Source organism: Heteronotia binoei, chromosome 4 (genome assembly GCF_032191835.1).
Source record: "Heteronotia binoei isolate CCM8104 ecotype False Entrance Well chromosome 4, APGP_CSIRO_Hbin_v1, whole genome shotgun sequence".
Taxonomy (NCBI): domain Eukaryota; kingdom Metazoa; phylum Chordata; class Lepidosauria; order Squamata; family Gekkonidae; genus Heteronotia; species Heteronotia binoei.
Window position 1 is genome coordinate 102004357 of NC_083226.1, and position 20667 is coordinate 102025023.

General features: G+C 45.3%; 1 protein-coding gene across 2 annotated transcripts in view; it reads right to left on the bottom strand.

Moving 5' to 3' along the window:
* Positions 1 to 20667, bottom strand: part of KCNN2 (potassium calcium-activated channel subfamily N member 2) — a 173819-nt gene that overhangs the window by 111018 nt on the left and 42134 nt on the right. For both annotated transcript variants that reach the window (XR_009555265.1, XM_060235589.1), the window contains exon 3: positions 7124 to 7542. Coding sequence is in view for 1 of the 2 variants with exons in the window: in XM_060235589.1 (XP_060091572.1) it covers positions 7124 to 7542 (419 nt within the window). In the remaining variant the exon portion in view is untranslated. The remainder of the gene's footprint in view (positions 1 to 7123; positions 7543 to 20667) is intronic.

A 20667-nucleotide genomic window follows, 5' to 3' on the forward strand; every position in this document is an offset into this window, starting at 1 on the left:
ACTGCCTCGCCCTCTTGAGGTGGAAGAAGGCGGATCTAGCAGTGGCAGCTATCTGGGCCTCCATTGATAAAGAGGATTCCAGTAGCACTCCCAGGCTCTTGACCCTGCGCACTGGTATCAGTGGCGCACCGTCAAAAGCCGGTAGGGTGATCTCCCCTCCTGGCCCGCTGCGGCCCATGCAAAGGACCTCAGTCTTCGCCGGATTCAACTTCAGCCCACTCAGCCTGAGCCAGTCAGCCACGGCTTGTAACGCCTGGTCCAAATTTATAGGGACATCACCAGTCCGGCCGTCCATCAATAGATAGAGCTGGGTATCATCAGCATACTGATGACAGCCAAGCCCATACCTCCGTGCAATCTGGGCAAGGGGACGCATATAGATGTTGAACAACATCGGGGAGAGAACTGCCCCCTGAGGCACCCCACAATGAAGTGGGTGTCTCTGAGACAGTTCCCCCCCAATTGCCACCCTTTGTCCCCGACCTTCAAGGAAGGAGGAGAGCCACTGTAAGGCTGGCCCCCGAATTCCTGCGTCGGCGAGGCGGCGGGTCAGCAGCCGATGATCGACCATATCGAACGCAGCCGATAGGTCTAGCACAGCAGCAATACTGCCGAGCCGCCTCGATCCAGTTGCCGCCGGAGGTCATCCATGAGGGCGACCAAGACTGTTTCTGTCCCATGGCCCAGGCGGAAGCCGGACTGGCATGGGTCCAGGGTGGAAGCGTCCTCCAAAAAGTCCTGTAACTGCAACGCCACAGCCCTCTCAATAATTTTGCCCAAAAAGGGCAAATTTGAGACCGGTCGGTAATGAGCCAATTCGGCTGGGTCTGATGCAGCTTTTTTCAGGAGAGGGCGGACCACTGCCTCTTTCAGGGGTGTTGGAAAAGCACCCTCTGAAAGGGATCTATTTATGATGCCCCGTATAGGACATCTTAGTTCCTCCTGGCAAGCCTTAATTAGCCAGGAGGGACATGGGTCCAGATCGCAAGTTGTGGATCGTGCAGTGCCAAGAATTCTGTCGACTTCCTCCAAGCTGAGCGGGTCGAAGCAATCCAGGGTTAAATCAGAAGACACGCATTGGGCCTCGAGTTCACTTACAGAGTTCAATCTGTCCAAGACTGGTGAAGGACCAAGAAACCTGGGGGGTCATCTGCTGCAAGGCAACTGTTCCACCATCCTGCACCCAGGTCTCGGTCACACAAGCCACGCCTACCTTCTGTTCCACCAGGTAGTCCCAAAGAACTGAGATCTTATTATTGATAGACCTGGCATTGCACAACACCATTGTCGGAGAGGGGTAATTTTTCCTATCCCCACAGCCTGCATTTCTCAAGATGGGACAAAGGTAGGAATGGGGCCAAGCATATCCATATCTCTGTCCCCTTCCCACATTATGCCTTCTCCCACCTCCATAGCTCCCAAGCCCCACCAGGACTGGGATCCCTGGGCCTAATGTTGCCATCTCACACATTTCATGGTTTAATACCACTACATATGTTTGTTTCTTCTAACTGCTGCATATATAAACAGGAGATGGAGGCAATAATTAGGCGCTAACAACTCATTTACATGAGTCAGACTGAGGTGACAAAAGAGGAGGTCCTACAACTGATAGACGAATTAAAAACTAATAAGTCACCAGGTCCGGATGGCATACATCCAAGAGTTCTGAAAGAACTCAAAGTTGAACTTGTGGATCTTTTGACAAAAATATGTAATCTTTCATTGAAATCTGCCTCCGTTCCTGAGGACTGGAAGGTAGCAAATGTCACACCCATCTTTAAAAAGGGTTCCAGAGGAGATCCGGGAAATTACAGGCCAGTCAGTCTAACTTCAATACCGGGAAAGTTGTGGTGGAAACCATTATCAAGGACAGAATGAGTAGGCACATTGATGAACACGGGTTATTGAGGAAGACTCAGCATGGGTTCTGTAAGGGAAGATCTTGCCTCACTAACCTGTTACATTTCTTTGAGGGGGTGAACAAACATGTGGACAAAGGAGACCCAATAGACGTTGTTTACCTTGACTTCCAGAAAGCTTTTGATAAAGTTCCTCATCAAATGCTCCTTAGAAAGCTCAAGAGTCATGGAGTAAAAGGACAGGTCCTCTTGTGGATCAAAAACTGGCTTATTAATAGGAAGCAGAGAGTGAGTATAAATGGGCAGTCTTCACAGTGGAGGACGGTAAGCAGTGGGGTGCCGCAGGGCTCGGTACTGGGTCCCATGCTCTTTAACTTGTTCATAAATGATTTGGAGTTGGGAGTAAGCGGTGAAGTGGCCAAGTTTGCAGATGACACTAAATTGTTCAAGGTGGTGAGAACCAGAGAGGATTGTGAGGCACTCCAAAGGGATCTGTTGAGGCTGGGTGAGTGGGCGTCAACGTGGCAGCTGAGGTTCAATGTGGCCAAGTGCAAAGTAATGCACATTGGGGCCAAGAATCCCAGCTACAAATACAAGTTGATGGGGTGTGAACTGGCAGAGACTGACCAAGAGAGAGATCTTGGGGTCGTGGTAGATAACTCACTGAAAATGTCAAGACAGTGTGCGATTGCAATAAAAAAGGCCAACGCCATGCTGGGAATTATTAGGAAGGGAATTGATAACAAATCAGCCAGTATCATAATGCCCCTGTATAAATCGATGGTGCGGTCTCATTTGGAGTACTGTGTGCAGTTCTGGTCGCCGCACCTCAAAAAGGATATTATAGCATTGGAGAAAGTCCAGAAAAGGGCAACTAGAATGATTAAAGGGTTGGAACACTTCCCCTATGAAGAAAGGTTGAAATGCTTGGGGCTCTTTAGCTTGGAGAAACGTCGCCTGCAGGGTGACATGATAGAGGTTTACAAGATAATGCATGGGATGGAGAAAGTAGAGAAAGAAGTACTTTTCTCCCTTTCTCACAATACAAGAACTCATGGGCATTCGATGAAATTGCTGAGCAGTCAGGTTAAAACGGATAAAAGGAAGTACTTCTTCACCCAAAGGGTGATTAACATGTGGAATTCACTGCCACAGGAGGTGGTGGCGGCTACAAGCATAGCCAGCTTCAAGAGGGGATTCGATAAAAATATGGAGCAGAGGTCCATCAGTGGCTATTAGCCACAGTGTGTGTGTAGGTTTTTTTGGCCACTGTGTGACACAGAGTGTTGGACTGGATGGGCCATTGGCCTGATCCAACATGGCTTCTCTTATGTTCTTACATAGTACATTTAGTGCATAGTTAATTTTCACGGTACTTGTGTGTGCGGTGAGTAGTTATACGTGAAACACCAGTATCTCATGTCTTGTTCACTGGTTGTAAGCAAGGAGCCAGTTGTTCAAGGAGTTATTTGGAAATGTCTGAATTAATGTGTATGTATGTGTTTGAATGATTATGACTATTTTCCTGCACAATTAAACTCTGCCACTCCCCCCACATCTGCCACCAACTGTGATTTTTAAAAGGGACATAGTCAAATGAAAAACAAATTACATTTGACTTTTTTAGTTGACGCTTACAACTTAGTGTCTCTGTTTGTCTTCAATAAACCTAGCTAATATTACAATCAGTTCTTGCAATCACTTCTTGAACAGAAACCACTAAATGCACAGGCACAGAAAGTAATGTAATCTGTCCAGTCATCTAAAGGACACATTTAGCTCTGCAGGTGCAAAATGCTATGTACTACCAATGATTCTGTACTTTATACAAGTTGATGTAATGACAGGAACAACCATGACTTTGACGAAAGTTGCAGTGACTAAGCAGCTACTGGGCAGGCACAAAGATGGTTACAGGCTTGTGATAGACTTTGCCAGAGAATCTTGAAGTGACCCAACAAATAAAGAACCCACAGGCTGCTAACAGACCTGCACTTTGGACTGATTCAGGGACACCTCTGAAATCAACCCAAAAAATCTTTCCACATGCAAACATCTGCTGTGCATGACTACTGAAAATGTATGGGGACAGGAATGGTGTGCAATGGCCATCTGAACATGCCCATGTCGCCACATGGACAGGATGGGGACGGCTTGTGGGGCGCATTTTGAGCCGTCCTGATTTGGGATGCCTCCCAATCACCCCAGAATGCCCGTCTGTTATCAGTCTGTAATCAACAGAGTCTGCAGCAGGTTTAGCAGCAAATAGTCCACCTCTTCAAAGCTATGTGACAGAGACAACACACTTGCAGATTCCATAAGTCATAATTCTTAGCTGTGTACAGAGGTACTCCCATGATGACAGTTATTCAACCAGATGTCACTAGGTTGCACCCCATAACAACGTGATGTTTGTTTGGCATCCAGCAAGATGAGGGCCTTCTTTGTGGTGTCGCCATCCTGGTGGAACCAGCTGTCGGACGGTAAGTGGACCCTGCAGGATTTATCTAAATTCCACAGGGCATGGAAAGCAGAGCTCTTCCATTTAGCATTGTATTAGTCAGGTCTGTTTATGTGGGCTGTCTTTTAGTTTTATTTGAATTATGTTTTCAATTGATATCTGTAAATATCTTAGCTGTTGTCAGCTGCCTTGAGACTGCCTGGCATCTAAACGTAATAATAATAACACTGGCTGACCTTGAGATCCTGGGGACCTAGTAACTGCCACATGCCATTTACAGGCCAGTTTTTCAAGAGGTAGTTATATAGAATATCTCTGCATTATAAAGACTTTTAAAAGCCACAACCGCAAATGTATTCAAATGTGGTACATCATTAAAATTTGACTAGCTCAGCTGAAGTTGAGCAGTATTTAAGAAACACATTCGAAATTTCCATTGAAAGTAACCTTAACAGTGCATAGCTTGGGTTGGATTGTGCCTACCTTTTACATCATTACTGACTCCTAGTTTTGTCTTCACTGCAATTCTTTTGTTACCAAATTCTGACAACCTTTTAAACTCCTGAAAAGGTACTCTATTTAGTTTACAGTACATAATATATACCTGTTTTCTGTATGTGCAAAGATATGTCCAATAACTTGATTAGAAGAACTGAAAACTCCTTTTTGTAAATTCAGTCTAAATTTTCATATTTTGTTCTACATTACAGTCTACTCCAACTGGAATGCCATCCATTTTTTTACTGGTTTGTTCATACAGTCAGCATTTTTACCACTTTAATAACTGAATCTATTACTGGGTATGTTTAGTCCAGTATCCCATTGAGTCCAGTATTCCAGTATCCCATCATGCCTTTAACCAATATTTCACTTTAATTAAAAATTAGGGATGGGCACAAAGCAAAATTCATCACAAATTTTGTCCTGTTTGTGGTTTGTGAACCAAAGTTCATGACAGATCTACTATCACAGACAAACTTTAAAAGCAGTTCATGGCAGTTTATGAAGGTTTATGAATGGAGCAGAAAGTAGGGGCTTAAAGGGATTCTGAGTCCTTTTAAAACCCTACTTTCTGTTCCCTGTGAAAGCTGCAAAAAACATCTGAGTAGTCAGGAGATGCTCCCCACCACTCAGCTGTTTCAGGACGTCTTTAAAGGGACTGCAGAAGACAGCCTGAAAAACAGCTGAGCAATTGTTTCATGTTGTCTTGTACAGTTCCTTTAAACTTTAAAAATAGCCCAAGACAGCACAAAGTTTAAAGGAACTCCACAAGCCAGCCTGAAACAGCTGAGCAGTGGAGACCAAGCTGCTCCCCATCACTCAGCTGTTTATCAGGCTTTCTGCAAATCCTGTTGAAAGGGACTACAGTCCCCTTCAATGGGGTTTGCAGGCCACAAACTGGTTCAGTTTGTGAAAAGTCTCCTGGTTTATCCAGCCATGAACTATGAACCAAACCACATTTTCCTAGTTCATGCCCATCCCTATTCAAAATAATTCTCCCTCTGAAAAGATTGAAAATCACAAATGGCAGGGGTGTCAAACGCATTTGTTATGAGGGCCAGATCTGACATTAATGAGACTTTGTTGAGCTGGGCCATGTCGGGTCAGGCCATGTGTTTACCTATTTAAGATTAGGTATCAGAGATATAAACTTCATAAAGGACACAGACAAACACAATTAAATATATAAATATATTTTTAAAAAACTTAAAAACATGTTTAAAACATTAGCATTTACTGGCCTTAAAAGTGCTTTCTTTGTATTTCTTTGTATTTCCAGGGAACTGGGCAAAGGAAGCTCTGGCTCTTTCCTTACTTGCCCAGGGGGCCAGGAGGAGCCTCAGCCAATAGAAGGAAGAGAGGTTTGGTTCAGTAGCTGTGCAATTGAGAGAGCCTGGCAAAGCAAGCTCTCCCCTTCCTCCCCAAGGGAGGAGCCTCAGCCAATGGAGAAAATAGAGGCTTTGCTATGTGGCTATTATTTATTTATTTATTTATTCTATGACTTATATCCCGCCCTTCCCATAAAATGGCTCAGGGCGGCTCACAACAAACGATAAAACAATACACAAAGTGCAAAATTGTTACAGTTAAAAAGTCAAAACATTTAAAAACCTTAAAATCTTAACATTAAAACTATGCCGTATATGTCACTAAAGTCTGATAAGCCATAAGGCTACTGTGCAATTGAGCAAGTCTTGCAAAACAAACTATTATACAGAAGGAAACAAGAGAGAGGGAGAAGGAAGCAGATGACAGCCAGTTGCTTGAGGGCCTGGTTTGGCCCCTGGGCCACATGTTTGACACCCCTGGCATATGGTGACATGGGGATAAAATTTCCTGATGCCTATGAAACAGCAGTTCTACTGTATGTTCCCCAATATTGTGTACCATTACATTAATATCTTTAGATAACACAATTGAACTATTAAAACTATACAGCCTAGCAATACTGACAAAGATTTTATCATCAAATTATGTTCATGTACAAAGTAAGCAATAAGTAAATGCAGAAAGACTCTGATGACTGAAATATCAGTTTAGGCAAAAGTGGTATGCATTCTGTTTTGCATCTTGGGATATTATAATAAGGTAATACACTTAAAATGTATCAGAAGGGAGAAATGAAAAAAACTGGGAAGAGAAATGACATAACATATAAAACAATGACCACTCAGAGAAAGGAATTGTCACTTAGAACTCAGGGAAGTAGTGTACCTTAGTAACAAGACTACTAGTGGAGGCAATGATCTATCAGAAGAATATCTAGGCCATGTATATGCTTTTAAAAGCAGAAGCTTACCTTTCACAAGCTCTGACAGTCCATGCAGCAATTATCCATAAGGAGATACTAAAAACCAAGAGTACAGTTCCTGGACATATTGTCATTAGAGTCTTCATAACAAAACGAGTATTGAAATTTATCTTATTTAGTGCTCCAATGCTTCTGGATGAGGCATCAGTGAAAAGTTTGCTATGCAAAAGCATAACTCTGGCAATAAGATATAGTCTTAAGAACATTGGTATGGATAAAATAATATCCACATCGGCTATTGTCGTAGATGGAGTATAGGAAAAGGCAAGCCGGGCTGTCCATGTGAATGTATAGTTGCCAGGGATAGGATGTATAGCACACACCAAAATTTCCAAGCAGATGAAGAAAATGCGCTCATAAGTCATGGCTATTCTCCAGTCATCAGCTCCATTGTCCACCATAAACAACTGCAAAAGCAATGCAGGGCAATATTAGTGAAATATCAGCAGGACTTTTTACATACAACAAAGTATCTGTAGGACTTAACAATATTAAATTTAAAACAACAAACATACTATGTGTTTTCAATTATTATGTATGCTTCAGTTTAGAACTCCAGCTGTCATAATTTGAAATGAAAGTGAAATATGTATTGTTGGGTTTCTTTAGTCAAATGAAGTTTCATACATCACTTGCTCATGCTAACAGCCTCTTTCAGCATTAACTACTGGTTTAAATCTTATTCTCACTAAGGTATGGACACTGGGCAAGGATGAACACATGAAATTGCCTCATCCTGAAGCAGAACCCTGGTCCATCAAATAAGTACTGAAATACTTATAGTATTGGTGGTGATGCTTTATTATTGTAATTTTAACTGATTTATGTATTGTATTTTAACTATAGCAACTGTTGTTGTTTTCAAAGATTTCAGGTTTTCACAGCTGGTAACATCATTAGGGTTTGTAGAATCTTTCGGGATCAAGTGTTGCAGCCGGAGCAGGCGCAATGCACAGCAGCCAAGAAGGTCTGAGCGCCTGCTCTGGCTGCAACGCCACTGAGGATGTTCTCCACAGCTGAGAACGAAACGTCTGGAAGGAAAACTTTCTCCAGTAGAACACGGCACTTGATCCCGAAAGATTCTACAAACCCTAATGTTGTTGTTTTATGCTTTATGTTTTATGGCCACAATGATTGTTAGCCACCCTAAACCTGCTGGTTGGGAGGGCAGGATATAAATCTAATAAAATAAAATAAATCACAGGACTGGATTCAAATAAATCATGAAGGGCAGGAAGACACCAGATTGAAATTTTCATTCAGAGATTTTGCACTATCTCAACCTGCCCTGAATAGAGATTTTAGATTTTTATCTTACTATGGGCCTGTTCAGACGCACAGTTTAATCAGTTGTTGCTGTTGTTTCCTATCGGATTAAAAGTGGCTGATCAGACAGCAACATCTGCTTCCCAGCAGTCATTCGTTGTAGCCCTCCCAATCTCCTGACATCTCTGTGTCAAGAATTTAATCATAAAGTATCCTCCCTAATTTGTCCCTGTTTTGCTTTGGGGTGGTGGTAGATTTTGGGGATAACTTTTTAAAGTATGCTGACTCTTGTGAATTCAATAGTTGCAATTGTTAACACTTTGGCACTTTCCTACAGGACTCAAGTAGCAAAAGCTTAGTATGTATGCTTGTAATTGCACACACGTGTACAATTAGGCCACATGTACTATATAACATACAATTCTAATTCTCTGCAGATGACAAGGCTCATTTTGAACTGTTAAACATAACAACACATTATCTGACAGGGCATTCCAAAATGAATTAATTCAGGGTACAGATGGAAGACAGGAGGGCCTGGCGTGACTTTGTCCATGGGGTCGCAAAGAGTTGGACTCGACTGTGCGACTGAACAACAACAGCATGTCTGCAATGCATAACAATTCTGAAGACAAAAAATGTCTGCAATGCATAACAATTCTGAAGAATGTTCCTTGGTGTAAGAGGGATATTCTAAAGAACAAAGCTGAAGTCCAATAGCACCTTTAAGACAAACAAAGTTTTATTCAGAATGTAAGCTGTAGTGTGCATGCACACTTCATCAGACTGTACAGTGGGAGTACAGTGAGCTGCGCTACATATAGCTGGTGGGCAGTGGTTAATCATGAAAAATAATACAAAGAATCCAATGGCAAAATAATACAAAGAATCCAATGGCAAAATAGTCAAATTAACAAACTGAAAAATAGCAAGTTTGGTTTGGATAGCATTAGTTGGATGGGCAACTGATTTAAAGAGCCATACTACCTTTAGTACCGGAGGGAGTCAATGATTACTAGCATAATAGTATTCTAATGTATTCCTTTTTGTATTGGCAAACTGGAATGATGTTTATTGTTTATAATGCCATGCTATATGTTAAAAAGTAAATTAGATGGACAGAAACACTTCTAAGAAAAAGATGTTCTCAGTTTAACCCATGCTTGAGGAAAAATAGAGCAATTAACAGACTCTACATTTATTGCCCTATGAAGGTGGACTCTCACCAACCATTTCCAATTCTGACATATTTATTGCCTTTGCTGTGGTTGATGATGTGTGGTTGTTTACCCACACAACTGATACTATCCAAATCAAACTTGCTATTATTTCAGTTTGTTAATTTCACTATTTTGTCATTGGATTCTGTACTATTTTGCATGCTTAACTACTGCCTGCAAGTTATATGTAGCACTGCTCACTGTACCCCCATTTCATTGCCTGACAAAATGTGCATGAACCATGATCTTGCATAAACTTTTCCATTTGCTGAATCGGTTTGTGGAGTTTGGGAAGTGATAGATCATGGTTCATGGAACCCAACAAACCATGAACAACCATTTTCCTGCTTCATGCCCATCCCTAATAAGGACATAACAACATAAATGCAATGAGCACTGCTGGCATAATTAAACCAATCACTTTAATTAATACTTCTGAAGTTGCTCAAATGAAAACCTCACCAACAAATTAACTCAAAGCTAGCTGCCTTTTGTAGAAGTTAATATCTGTGCAGGCCTTAATTTCTTGCATGGAGATTTTTTGTCATGGAAAAGCCAGGGACAATGGTTAGAATCTTTCTCCTGACATCTAGCTTTCTATGTTCTGGGACTTTCTTGAAAAAAGTAGGAATATTCAATCATGTTAGCTGTCTAAAATGGTACCTCAGACACAGTCTGTGGATAAAGTTGTCAACCTCCAGGCAGTGACTAAAGATATCCTGGATTTACAACTGATCTCCAGGCAACAGAGATCAGTTCATGCGGAGATATTGGCTGCTTTTGAAGGAGGACTCTATGGCGTTATACCCTCATTGAAGTCTCTAACCTCCCCAAACCCCACCTTCCTCAGGCTTGTCCTTCAGAATCTCCAGGTATGTCCCAACCTAAAGCTGGCAACTGTAATTGGCCACATCAGTGAGAATTAAGTTTTAGTTTTAAAAGCTACATGAGAATAAATGAATCAAGTTCACATAACAGACATTAAAATCTAATCTTAAGAATCTCTTGAATTTAAAAAAAAAGTTATTTAACTGCTCGGCAAAGAAAATGATTTGAAGAATGTCTTTAGCATCTCAGTACAGGATATTAATCATGAGGACATAATCATTTATATTTTATGATAGGAATGCCATCATTCTCATTAGAAGGCCAGATAAAGCACACACATTCTATCTTACAGTTTTAATATGTACCATCAGAGTAACAGTCTGCATACTCAAGATTAATTATTCTGAATTAATAAAATATAATTAGAATCATATACTCATCATGCATCTGCGAAGTGGGCTTTTACCAATGAAAATTATCTGTGCCACAATAAATTTACTGGCTGAAAGAGTCTTTGCTGCAGCATGACTAAAAAGGCCATCTCTCTGGAATTCAGTCAATAACTCTCTGGAATCCACTCAGTAACATCGATTAGATCAATACAATACACATAACCACACACTGAAAGGCTGATTTTACACTGGGCAAAAGATCCAGTAATGCTGCGCTTCCGAAATTGACTATCTGTGTTACAATATGCCTTCACTTCTGTTTCACTCCAGTGTTTTGACTGTCATTTAAACTTAAAATCCTGAATTGGCTCTGAAAATGTTTTCACCACTGAGTTGCTGCTGACTTTCCAAGACTACTTTTGAATGAGGGTTTTCCAGGAAGCTTTGGATCTAAGGCCATAAATGTAAAAGTTTTACTTCTGTTTGGCACATTGTTCAGTTAACAACAGCAGATGTCTTTTTGAACATCACTTGTTACTGGCTGTTGGTACCTATGATGTTTCTCAGACCTGTAGATTGGTTATGACAATCTGATTTGTTATAAATAGTTATAAGTAGTAGTGCATATGACTAAAGTAGATAATATAGGATAGAATGCTTAGGCAAAGTAGTTCCTTTTAAAAGAAAGCATTTGTTTTGACTCTCACTGGCTAGAGAAATTGCAAGCGCATTCCACAGGACCATAAAGATGATATCTTTCCTGGGAAACAGGGCAATAAACTCGTTTCTCAAGAAAGAACAAAGGAACTCTTAAACCTGCCCCCGTCCCCCCCTCCATGGTTTCAAGCAGCTTTTAAGTTTGACATGCATATCCTGCAGAAACTTATATAAATTAATGACAAGAAACGCAGTAAAGCAAGCAAGTGTGGAGGGGAAGTCCAGGAGCAAAATTTTGAGTGTAGATTAAAAAATATACTCCAGATTTCTAGAAGGTGATTTCAGTGCTTAGAAAATCAGACCCAAACATGAATGTAGAATCAGCCAAAAGAAGACTCGGGGAAAATCTGCTCTTGTATCACTCTTGGTTGCAGGTTTAGAGTGTGCGTTAAGTAATAACTTATTTGTGTTGAACAATTTTTAGCATGTTTTTGGTGCTAAAGATAACAAAGAAGGACAAGAGGGAAAAGGAATACCTTGAAAGGCACTGGGTTATATTTATTTTGCAAAGTTCCATTAAATAAGTGCGACATCTAATGTCTGCCTAATGAGAAAGCAATGCACAGCCTTATGGTAACTGAGTTAACAAATTAAAAAGGTAGTGAGCTATTCCCATCTAAAAATGATAGAAGCTATAAGCCTGGAAAGGATTGTAGCATTTGACTCTATAGACAAAAGCTGATATAGATGTAATGTTTTACAGCTATCTTTAGGAGTATGTCTTCTGCAACCACTTTTAAAATCTAATCTGAACTGTCATATTGTGTCTTGTGATTTACATAACACTCTGGCAACTGCTTATGGTAGAAAGGGTGGTTTTCTGGATAAAGTGGTGGATCTGAACTTGAATGTACTAGGTTTCAACCCTGTCTCTTCTACGCACTTACTGAGAAACCCTCCATAAGTCATTCAGTTTTACAGTTTTGGATATCCATCTATAAAATGGGAATATATGTTATGGTAGTAGCACAGTTACACAGATAATGCTTATTGATTTAGACAAGTGTAAACAGAGTCTTTCTAACCTAATGGATCCCCACTGCTTCCTCTTCAAGCTGCAACCTTCTGTACATCCCAAAAATAAATCATTCCTGAGGATAGTAGAACTCAAAGAATGGTATGGCAAGTGTTGTGTTTCTGATAGAAAGGAGGCAGTAGTTGAAAAAAAGAAACTAATGAAATTCAGTCTCCAATCTTACACAACACAGATTGCTCTCACAAGGGTGGAAGGAGAGAGGCAATTTGTTCTTTCCTAAAGGAGATCTTCTGAAATGTTGATACTTGCAACAAAACTTTTAAAATAATGGTACTCGTACTTACAAGGTACTCGAGGATATTCTATGATAAATTGTCAATAGTAATTCAAAAGGAACCACTGTAGCTTATACATGATACTACTAGAGAAATTCAAGCAAATGGTCTTGAGCTTTCCATTGTCTTTCTGTCTTTCAGTACTGTCTTTCTTTTAACATAACCAATGAATAGCTTGCAGGCCACATAAAAACAGGTTTCCTACCTGTAACTGATGATCTTCGAGTGGTCATCTGTGCAGTCACACCGATGGGAGAAGGCGCCAGCGCCGATCACGATCGGTAAACTTCAAAGCTGCGGATTTCCGCGCCTCCGCCCCAGTGCGCATGCTCAGGAGCCCCACCGCGCATGCCCACTGGGACGGGAGCGGACATCCCGCCAGTTCCTTCTGACCGCTGCGCCAGCCCCTGACGGACCGGCCGCAGAGGGGAAGGAGGGCGGGTAGTGTGACTGCACAGATGACCACTCGAAGATCATCAGTTACAGGTAGGAAACCTGTTTATCTTCTTCGTGGTCTCTGTGCATCACACCGATGGGAGATTAGCAAGCTAGAGTCCTACCTGGTGGCGGGTGCCACGGTCCGTCAGTAGGAGATGGATTGAAGCACAGCACGGCCAACCGAAGACTCCCGACGCCGCCTCAGGTCCAGGGCATAGTGCGACACAAAGGTGTGTGGTGAAGCCCATGTAGCGGCCCTGCAGATGTCCTGAAGTGGGACGCCTTTCATGAACGCCGCCGAAGTGGCCATCGCCCGCGTGGAATGGGCCCTCACTGGCCCCGGGAGCGGCGTTTTGCAGAGTAGGTAGCACAGCCTGATCGCCTCGACAATCCACTTGGAGAGCCTCTGGGACGATATCCTCCTCCCTTTCGCTGCAGACGCGTAGGACACAAACAGCCGGGAGTCCTTCCTCGAGCCCTTTGTATGATGCACATAGAAGGATAGGGCTCGTTTAACGTCCAAGGCGTGTAGCCGGCGTTCAGGCTCGGACGCCGGGTTAGGATAATACGCTGGCAGCGAGATCTCAGCATTGAGATGGAAGGAGGACAAGACCTTAGGCAGAAAGGTAATGTCTGGGCGAAGCACCACCCTGTCCAGAGTGAATGTCAAGTAGGGGGCGTCACAGCGGAGGGCCGCCAGCTCGCCCACTCGCCTGGCGGACGTAATCGCCACCAGAAAGGCCATCTTCCAAGCCAGGAGGTGGGGCGCACAAGTAGCCAAAGGCTCGAAAGGCTTCCCAGTTAAGGCCTTCAGTACCAGGTTCAGGTCCCAAGCTGGGGCGGGCATCCGCACCATCGGGTACAACCTTGCTAGTCCTCTCAGGAACTTTTTAGAGTACGGATGGGCAAAAACAGACTGACCATCCACCCGCGGGTGTTCTGCCGAGATGGCAGCCAGGTAGACGCGCACCGACGTCACTGTCAGTCCCGCATCCAGCAGAGAAACCAAAAAATCAAAAATGACAGGGAGGCCCGCCACCCGCGGGCTAACCCCTACAGCGTCAGCAAACCTGGAAAACCTACCCCACTTGTACAAATACGACTTTCGCGTGGAAGGCTTCCTACAGTTTAACATAACAAATTTCACTCTCTCGGATAACTGCTGTGTGTCAGACGCCAAGCTGTTAGCTTCAAGTGCGGAACATCGTGGTGGAGTACCCGCCCCCCGTGGGATAGTAGGAGGTCCGGCACCTGCGGGAAGTGGTGAAAGTTGCCGTTCGCCAGCTCCAGGAAGATGGGAAACCACTGTTGCCTCGGCCACCACGGCGTTACGAGGATACCCACCGGTCGGTCCTGCAGAACCTTCTGCAGCACCCGGGTTAGAAGTGGGACGGGGGGGAACAGGTACACGCTGTGATAGCACCACGGGATCAATAGGCCGTCCCCCAGGGATCTGGAGTCCACTCCTCCCCTGCTGCAGAACAGTCTGCATTTTTTGTTGTCCCTTGTCGCAAAAACGTCGAGGTCTGGCATGCCCCAGCGTTGGAAGACCGATTTCAGATAGATCCGATTCAACTCCCACTCGTGGAGCAATGCTCCCCCTCGGCTTAGGAAGTCCGCTTGGACATTCTGTTCCCCCGGGAGGTGAGCGGCCATCAGGGATATCCCCAGGGACCCGCACCTCTCCCAGATGCTGACTGCCAGTTCGCACAGGCTGCGGGACACCGTGCCCCCTTGCCGATTCAGGTAGGCCATGGCCGTGGTGTTGTCTGTCAAGATGGCCACCGACCTGCCCCGAACTAGAGTCTGGAAGGAGTGCAGGGCGTGGGACACCGCCATCAGCTCTAAGAAGTTGATATGATGATGTCGAAGATGCCTGGGCCAGGGAGCTCCCACGCACAGTCCTAAAGCGTGAGCCCCCCACCCCCACAGTGATGCATCCGTCGTCACCGTGATCGATGGCGGGGGCCTCTGAAAGGGAACCCCTTCCACAAGGTTGTGCTCCGACTCCCACCAGATCAAGGACTGCAGTACCTCTGGTGGGACCGTCAATAGGCAAGACAGGGGGTCGCTGTTGCAGTTGAAGACCCTGAGGAACCAAAGCTGCAAGGGACGCATGCGGAGCCTCGCCAAGTCCACGACCGCCGTCGTGGCTGCCATAAGTCCCAGGAGCCTTTGAACCTGCCGAGCCCGCACAGTGGGATTTTGGCGAAGGAGACCAATTGTCTGGATGATTACAGCCGCTCGGTCCAGAGGGAGGAATGCCCTGCAAGCCACCGAGTCCAAGACAGCCCCCATAAACTGAACTCGTCGAGAAGGCTGGAGACGAGACTTCCCCCAATTGACCTGCAGACCTAAGTCTACTAGGAGAGCAAGGGTGGTGTCGACGTGACGTACTAGGGATTCCCGTGAGTTCGCAACTATCAACCAGTCGTCGATATACGGGAACACAGCTACCCCCTGCAGCCGCAGGTGGGCAGCAACAACCACCATAGTCTTGGTAAAGACCCTCGGAGCTGTGCATAGGCCAAAGGGTAGGGCCCTGTATTGGAAATGGTCCTCCTCAATTGCGAACCTTAGGAATTGTCGGTGGTGGGGGGAAATAGAGATGTGGAAGTACGCATCCTTTAAATCTAAGGTGGCCATCCAGTTGCCTGGCCTGAGGAGAGGGAGGATGCACTTCAGGGAGGTCATTCGAAACTTGTCGCACCTGACAAAGATGTTCAGTGCACGAAGGTCCATAATCGGTCGGAGGCCCCCATCCCGTTTGGGAACAGCAAAATAGCGGGAGTAAAAACCGTGACCTCGTTGGGTGTTTGGAACGACTTCGATGGCCTCTTTTAGGAGAAGGGATTGTACTTCCTCCCGTAGGGTTGGAGATGGGGAAGTATAGACAAATTTGGGAGTCGGGGGTTCTTGAAGAAACTCTATTCTGTACCCCCGTCGGATGATGGCCAGAACCCAGAGGTCCGATGTAATGCGGCCCCACGTAGGGAGGAAACAGGAAAGGCGGATAGAGTCCACAGCCGTGGAAGGGCAAGTTGCCCGGGGGGAGTCAAAGACTCTGCTTCTGCTGCTTGGACCCTTTCTGTCTGGCAGCATGGGCAGCAGGCGGGGAGTACTTAGGTTTTGCCGAGTACTGCTGGCGCGGGAATGCAGCTGTCGACTTCGAGCACCAGGGGCGCTCTGGGGACTTTGCATACAGCTTCCGTTGCCACGGCTTCGTCCACTGGCGCTTCGCTGCCGGGCGGGACGGTGACACCCCCAGGTTCCTGGACGTCTTCAAGCTCTTATCCATCTCCTGGAGAACAGAGTCTGTATTAGAGCTGAAGAGACAGGACCCGTCGAAGGGAAGGTCTTCGATATAAGTCTGAGTGTCGGGCTGGAGTGCGGTCGACCTCAGCCAAGAGTGGCGCCTCAACGATATGGCTGTCGTCAAGGCCTTTGAGCAAGTGTCCCCCGAGTGCTTGGACGCGTTGAGCTGCTGTTTAGCCAGTAGCATCCCTTCTTTCTGCAACTTCTTGAGGGCACTCCTGCTCTCTGTCGGTAGAGTATGCAAAATGCTGGAGACCTGGTCCCACAATGCATATTGGTACCTGCCCATGCATGCTGAGTAATTGGCTATCTTCATGCCGAGAGAGCCTGTTGAATAGAGCCTACGACCTATCGAGTCCAGCTTCCTGCCTTCCTTGTCTGGGGGCGTGGAGTGTGTCTTTTTCGCTTTCGAAGAAGAAGACACGACAATCGAGTTCGGCTTCGGGTGAGTGTACAAAAACTCCGCGATGCTCTCCTGGATCTGATACATATGATCGAGGCGGCGGGAAGACACCGGCGTAGAGGATGGTTTATCCCATGAGGATTTTGCTGTCTGGAGCATCACATTAGTCAGGGGGAGCGCCACCGCTGTTGAGGTGTCACGTTGGACGATGTCGAATACACTGTCCGTTACTACTGGCTGCGGCTGTTCCATCAGTAGCTACAGGGTCTGAGCCATTCGTTTGATCAGGTCCCCGTAGGACTTCAAGTCCTCAGATGGGGAGATGGGTTGCTCCTCCGACGTCTTCTCCGGTGGGGACGGTTCTGTCGGGGAAGAACCCCCGGGATCCTCTGGGGAAGAGTCCCGTATGGACCTAGTCGAGCCTCCAGGGGACTGTGACGGTTCCGACGGTTCACGTAGTGGTGACTCGGGTTCGACTGGAGCTTTCGGCTTGGTTACGGGGGGTTGCGCCGGTTCCCGACGCGGTTCCACCTCGGGTGGCTTCGATACCGACGCCGATGCAGAGCGCTTCGGAGTCTGGTAGGACGTACGAGACCGATATGACGACTCAGAGCGTTGGTCCCACTCCATCTGTCTAGGGTGGAGCCAGGGGAAGGGCGGCTGCATGGGATACGCGCCATATAAATACTGCCACTGACGCTGGTCCCACGGGACGTGAGTCACTGGCCGGTGCGGAGAGCGGTCGCCTTCGATGTGGCGTGGTGAGCGAGTCTCCCTCTGATGATCCCGGGATGGATCCCGTCGATCCCGAGGGCTTCGAGAGTGAGGGGTTCCCAGCCGAGGGAGGGGGCTCCTATCGGTGCCAGAGCGTTGTGCCGGTTCGATCTCGGAGTCCGAGTCCGAGATGACTAGTTACGTCTGCATCAACTCCAGAGGGGTCTGACGACGTGGTGAGGCAAACAGCTTCAGAGGAGGAAGAAGTCTCGTCGAGACCGAAGGACCTTCTGAATCCGGCGAAGTCCTCGGATCCTCCTTGCGAGGTTTCGCTTTCTCGGCCTTCTTGGCCTTCTTGCCATGCTCTCCTCGGTCCTCTTTTTGTCGCTTAGCAGGCACTGAGGAATCCGACCTCACAGCCGAGCCCGAGCGCTTCTGAGGGCGATCGGCGTCGGAGGGAGCCTGTTCGGTGTCGGTCGATTTCGGTGCCGATACCGGCTCGAGGGCGACCGTCGGCTCTTTGGCCGATTTTCGGGGGGGGAGCGCCTGCTCCATTAGCGCCGCCGCCAGTCTCACCGCCCGATTCTTCCGAGTTTGCTTAGAACATTTCGCGCAGTGTGCACAGGAGTCTGGCTTGTGGCGTTCTCCAAGGCACAGCAGAGACAGCGAATGTCCGTCAGGCGGTGCGATTTTGCTCCCACACTTAACGCACCGTCTGAAGAAGCCCCACCGCCTTTCCATGCGCAAGGGAAGGCGGCGGGAGGATCGCGGGAGGGATAGAAAAAAGAGGGGGGGGTCGCCCAAAGGGCGGGAAACTCACCCCACACTCCCGCGGCAGCAACAAACCTATACTAACTAACTATACTATACTAGAAAAACTAACAACTATCTACATAAATCAACCAACAGATTGATACGAAGTTCACCGACCGTAGCCAAAGATCGACTGATCAGCGCGGCAGTCAGAAGAGAACTGGTGGGATGTCCGCTCCCGTCCCAGTGGGCATGCGCGGTGGGGCTCCTGAGCATGCGCACTGGGGCGGAGGTGCGGAAATCCGCAGCTTTGAAGTTTACCGATCGTGATCGGCGCTGGCGCCTTCTCCCATCGGTGTGATGCACAGAGACCACGAAGAAGATTTATTTAATATATCTGTTCCCTACGTCTGTGCAAACTCCATAACAGGTGATTCCCAATAATAATGAAAAGATAATAAAAATAATATAATAAACACATATAACAAGCACATTAAAAGGCTGCATACAGCACAATAAAACATCTCTAAAATTAACAAAACCACATTAATACTGAATCTGGTAAAAAAATTAAAAGATCATGCAGCAGGAGGGAGGGCAAAAAAGACAGGAGGCAGGAGGGAGGGCAAAAAAGACCAACAAACACATTAAACAATTCCATAATGTAACAGTCAATAAAAACTAATAAGAGGCCTGCATGAAAAGTCATTTTATTTGGCAAGAGCTCAGAGGGCTTGGTGATGTGCAAATTGACATGGGGAGAGCTTCTGCAATTAGATGCCTCAACAAACAGTGCCCTATTCCTACTAGTCATCTACTTCACCTCAAAGTAAGAAAAGCTTAACTGCTAGACCTGTGTATATTGGTTGTGTTGACAGACCATTCAGGGCTTTATAACCAGCACCTCACATTGCACTTGTACATTAATCCTAGAAGTATGACGTGCACTGGTATTTAAGAAATTCTGATCAGTTTGAATATCCATACTGTTACAAGAAGCATATTATACAAATCTCATAACCACATCCATCTAATCAGAATACTTCTTTATTCTGAACATTTCCATCATCTAAGACTCCCTTGGCATAGCAGACATCACTTAGTGTCAGCCACTCACAAATAATTATCTAATTTGGATAACATGCATGAACCACAATGAGACAGACTTGAGGCAAGGAATGAAATTTCATTTTAATTACATTTTGTATGCATTGTTGTCAAGTCAGGGTCCTAATGGGTTAGGATGGAAGAAAGTATAGTAGTTCCTTGTGTTAACTTTGGTCTTCATAAACAGATCATTCCAGTATTCAGAAATTAATTTGCCTTGCTCATAATACTCATGTGTATTATTACCATGCATGATTTCCCCAATAATTTATTCTTCAGCCTGAAATGCATACCAAGATTCTAGAAGCTATCTTCACCATCTCCTAGACATAACCAGTTAACCAGTCACATGAGATGGGAAAAGATTTACAGAGAACATATAAAGATAATCTTCATAAACGTAATGTCTTTAAGTTAGGCAGCTTCCCCAAGCTTACAGACAAGCCCAAGGACTGCACAGCTCTTGCTTTCAAGACTCAAGAATTTCCTTTAGCTGTGTCCTGTGGGCTGAATGCTCAAGGACCACACTATTTCTTGGAGCTTCAAAAATTGATATTTAGGAACTTTTGTACAGCTCTTTTCTCAGTCTTCAGGTCCTGGACAAAAAAAGAAATGAAATTTTCAGAGGCAAGTGATGAAGTGCATCAATGTACATGTGCAAACCTAGGGAAAAGGATAGAACTTGGGGGAAACATCAGCTTTATTCCTAGAGTTCTCAAAGAGAACTTGTATGTTTCCTAGAACTCTCTAAGAAAATTTGTATATTTCCTAGAGCTCTCTGAGAAAACTTCTATATCAATACAATTACAAATCAAGCCAAGAGGTAAAATGGGGGAGATGGAATGCTTAGTATCAGAGGACAACATTGTTGGCATTTCAGAAACTTGGTGGGATGAGGATAATAAATGGGATACAATGATCTTGGACTTGGGTCCCAAGTAATACTCAAGACCAGGTGAGAGATGTGAATGTGATAACACCAACTGGGAACAGTGACTATAATGCTGTTAAGTTTAGCATTTATGTAAATCAGGAGTCACCCTAAAAGACCAAAACTACCACATTTAT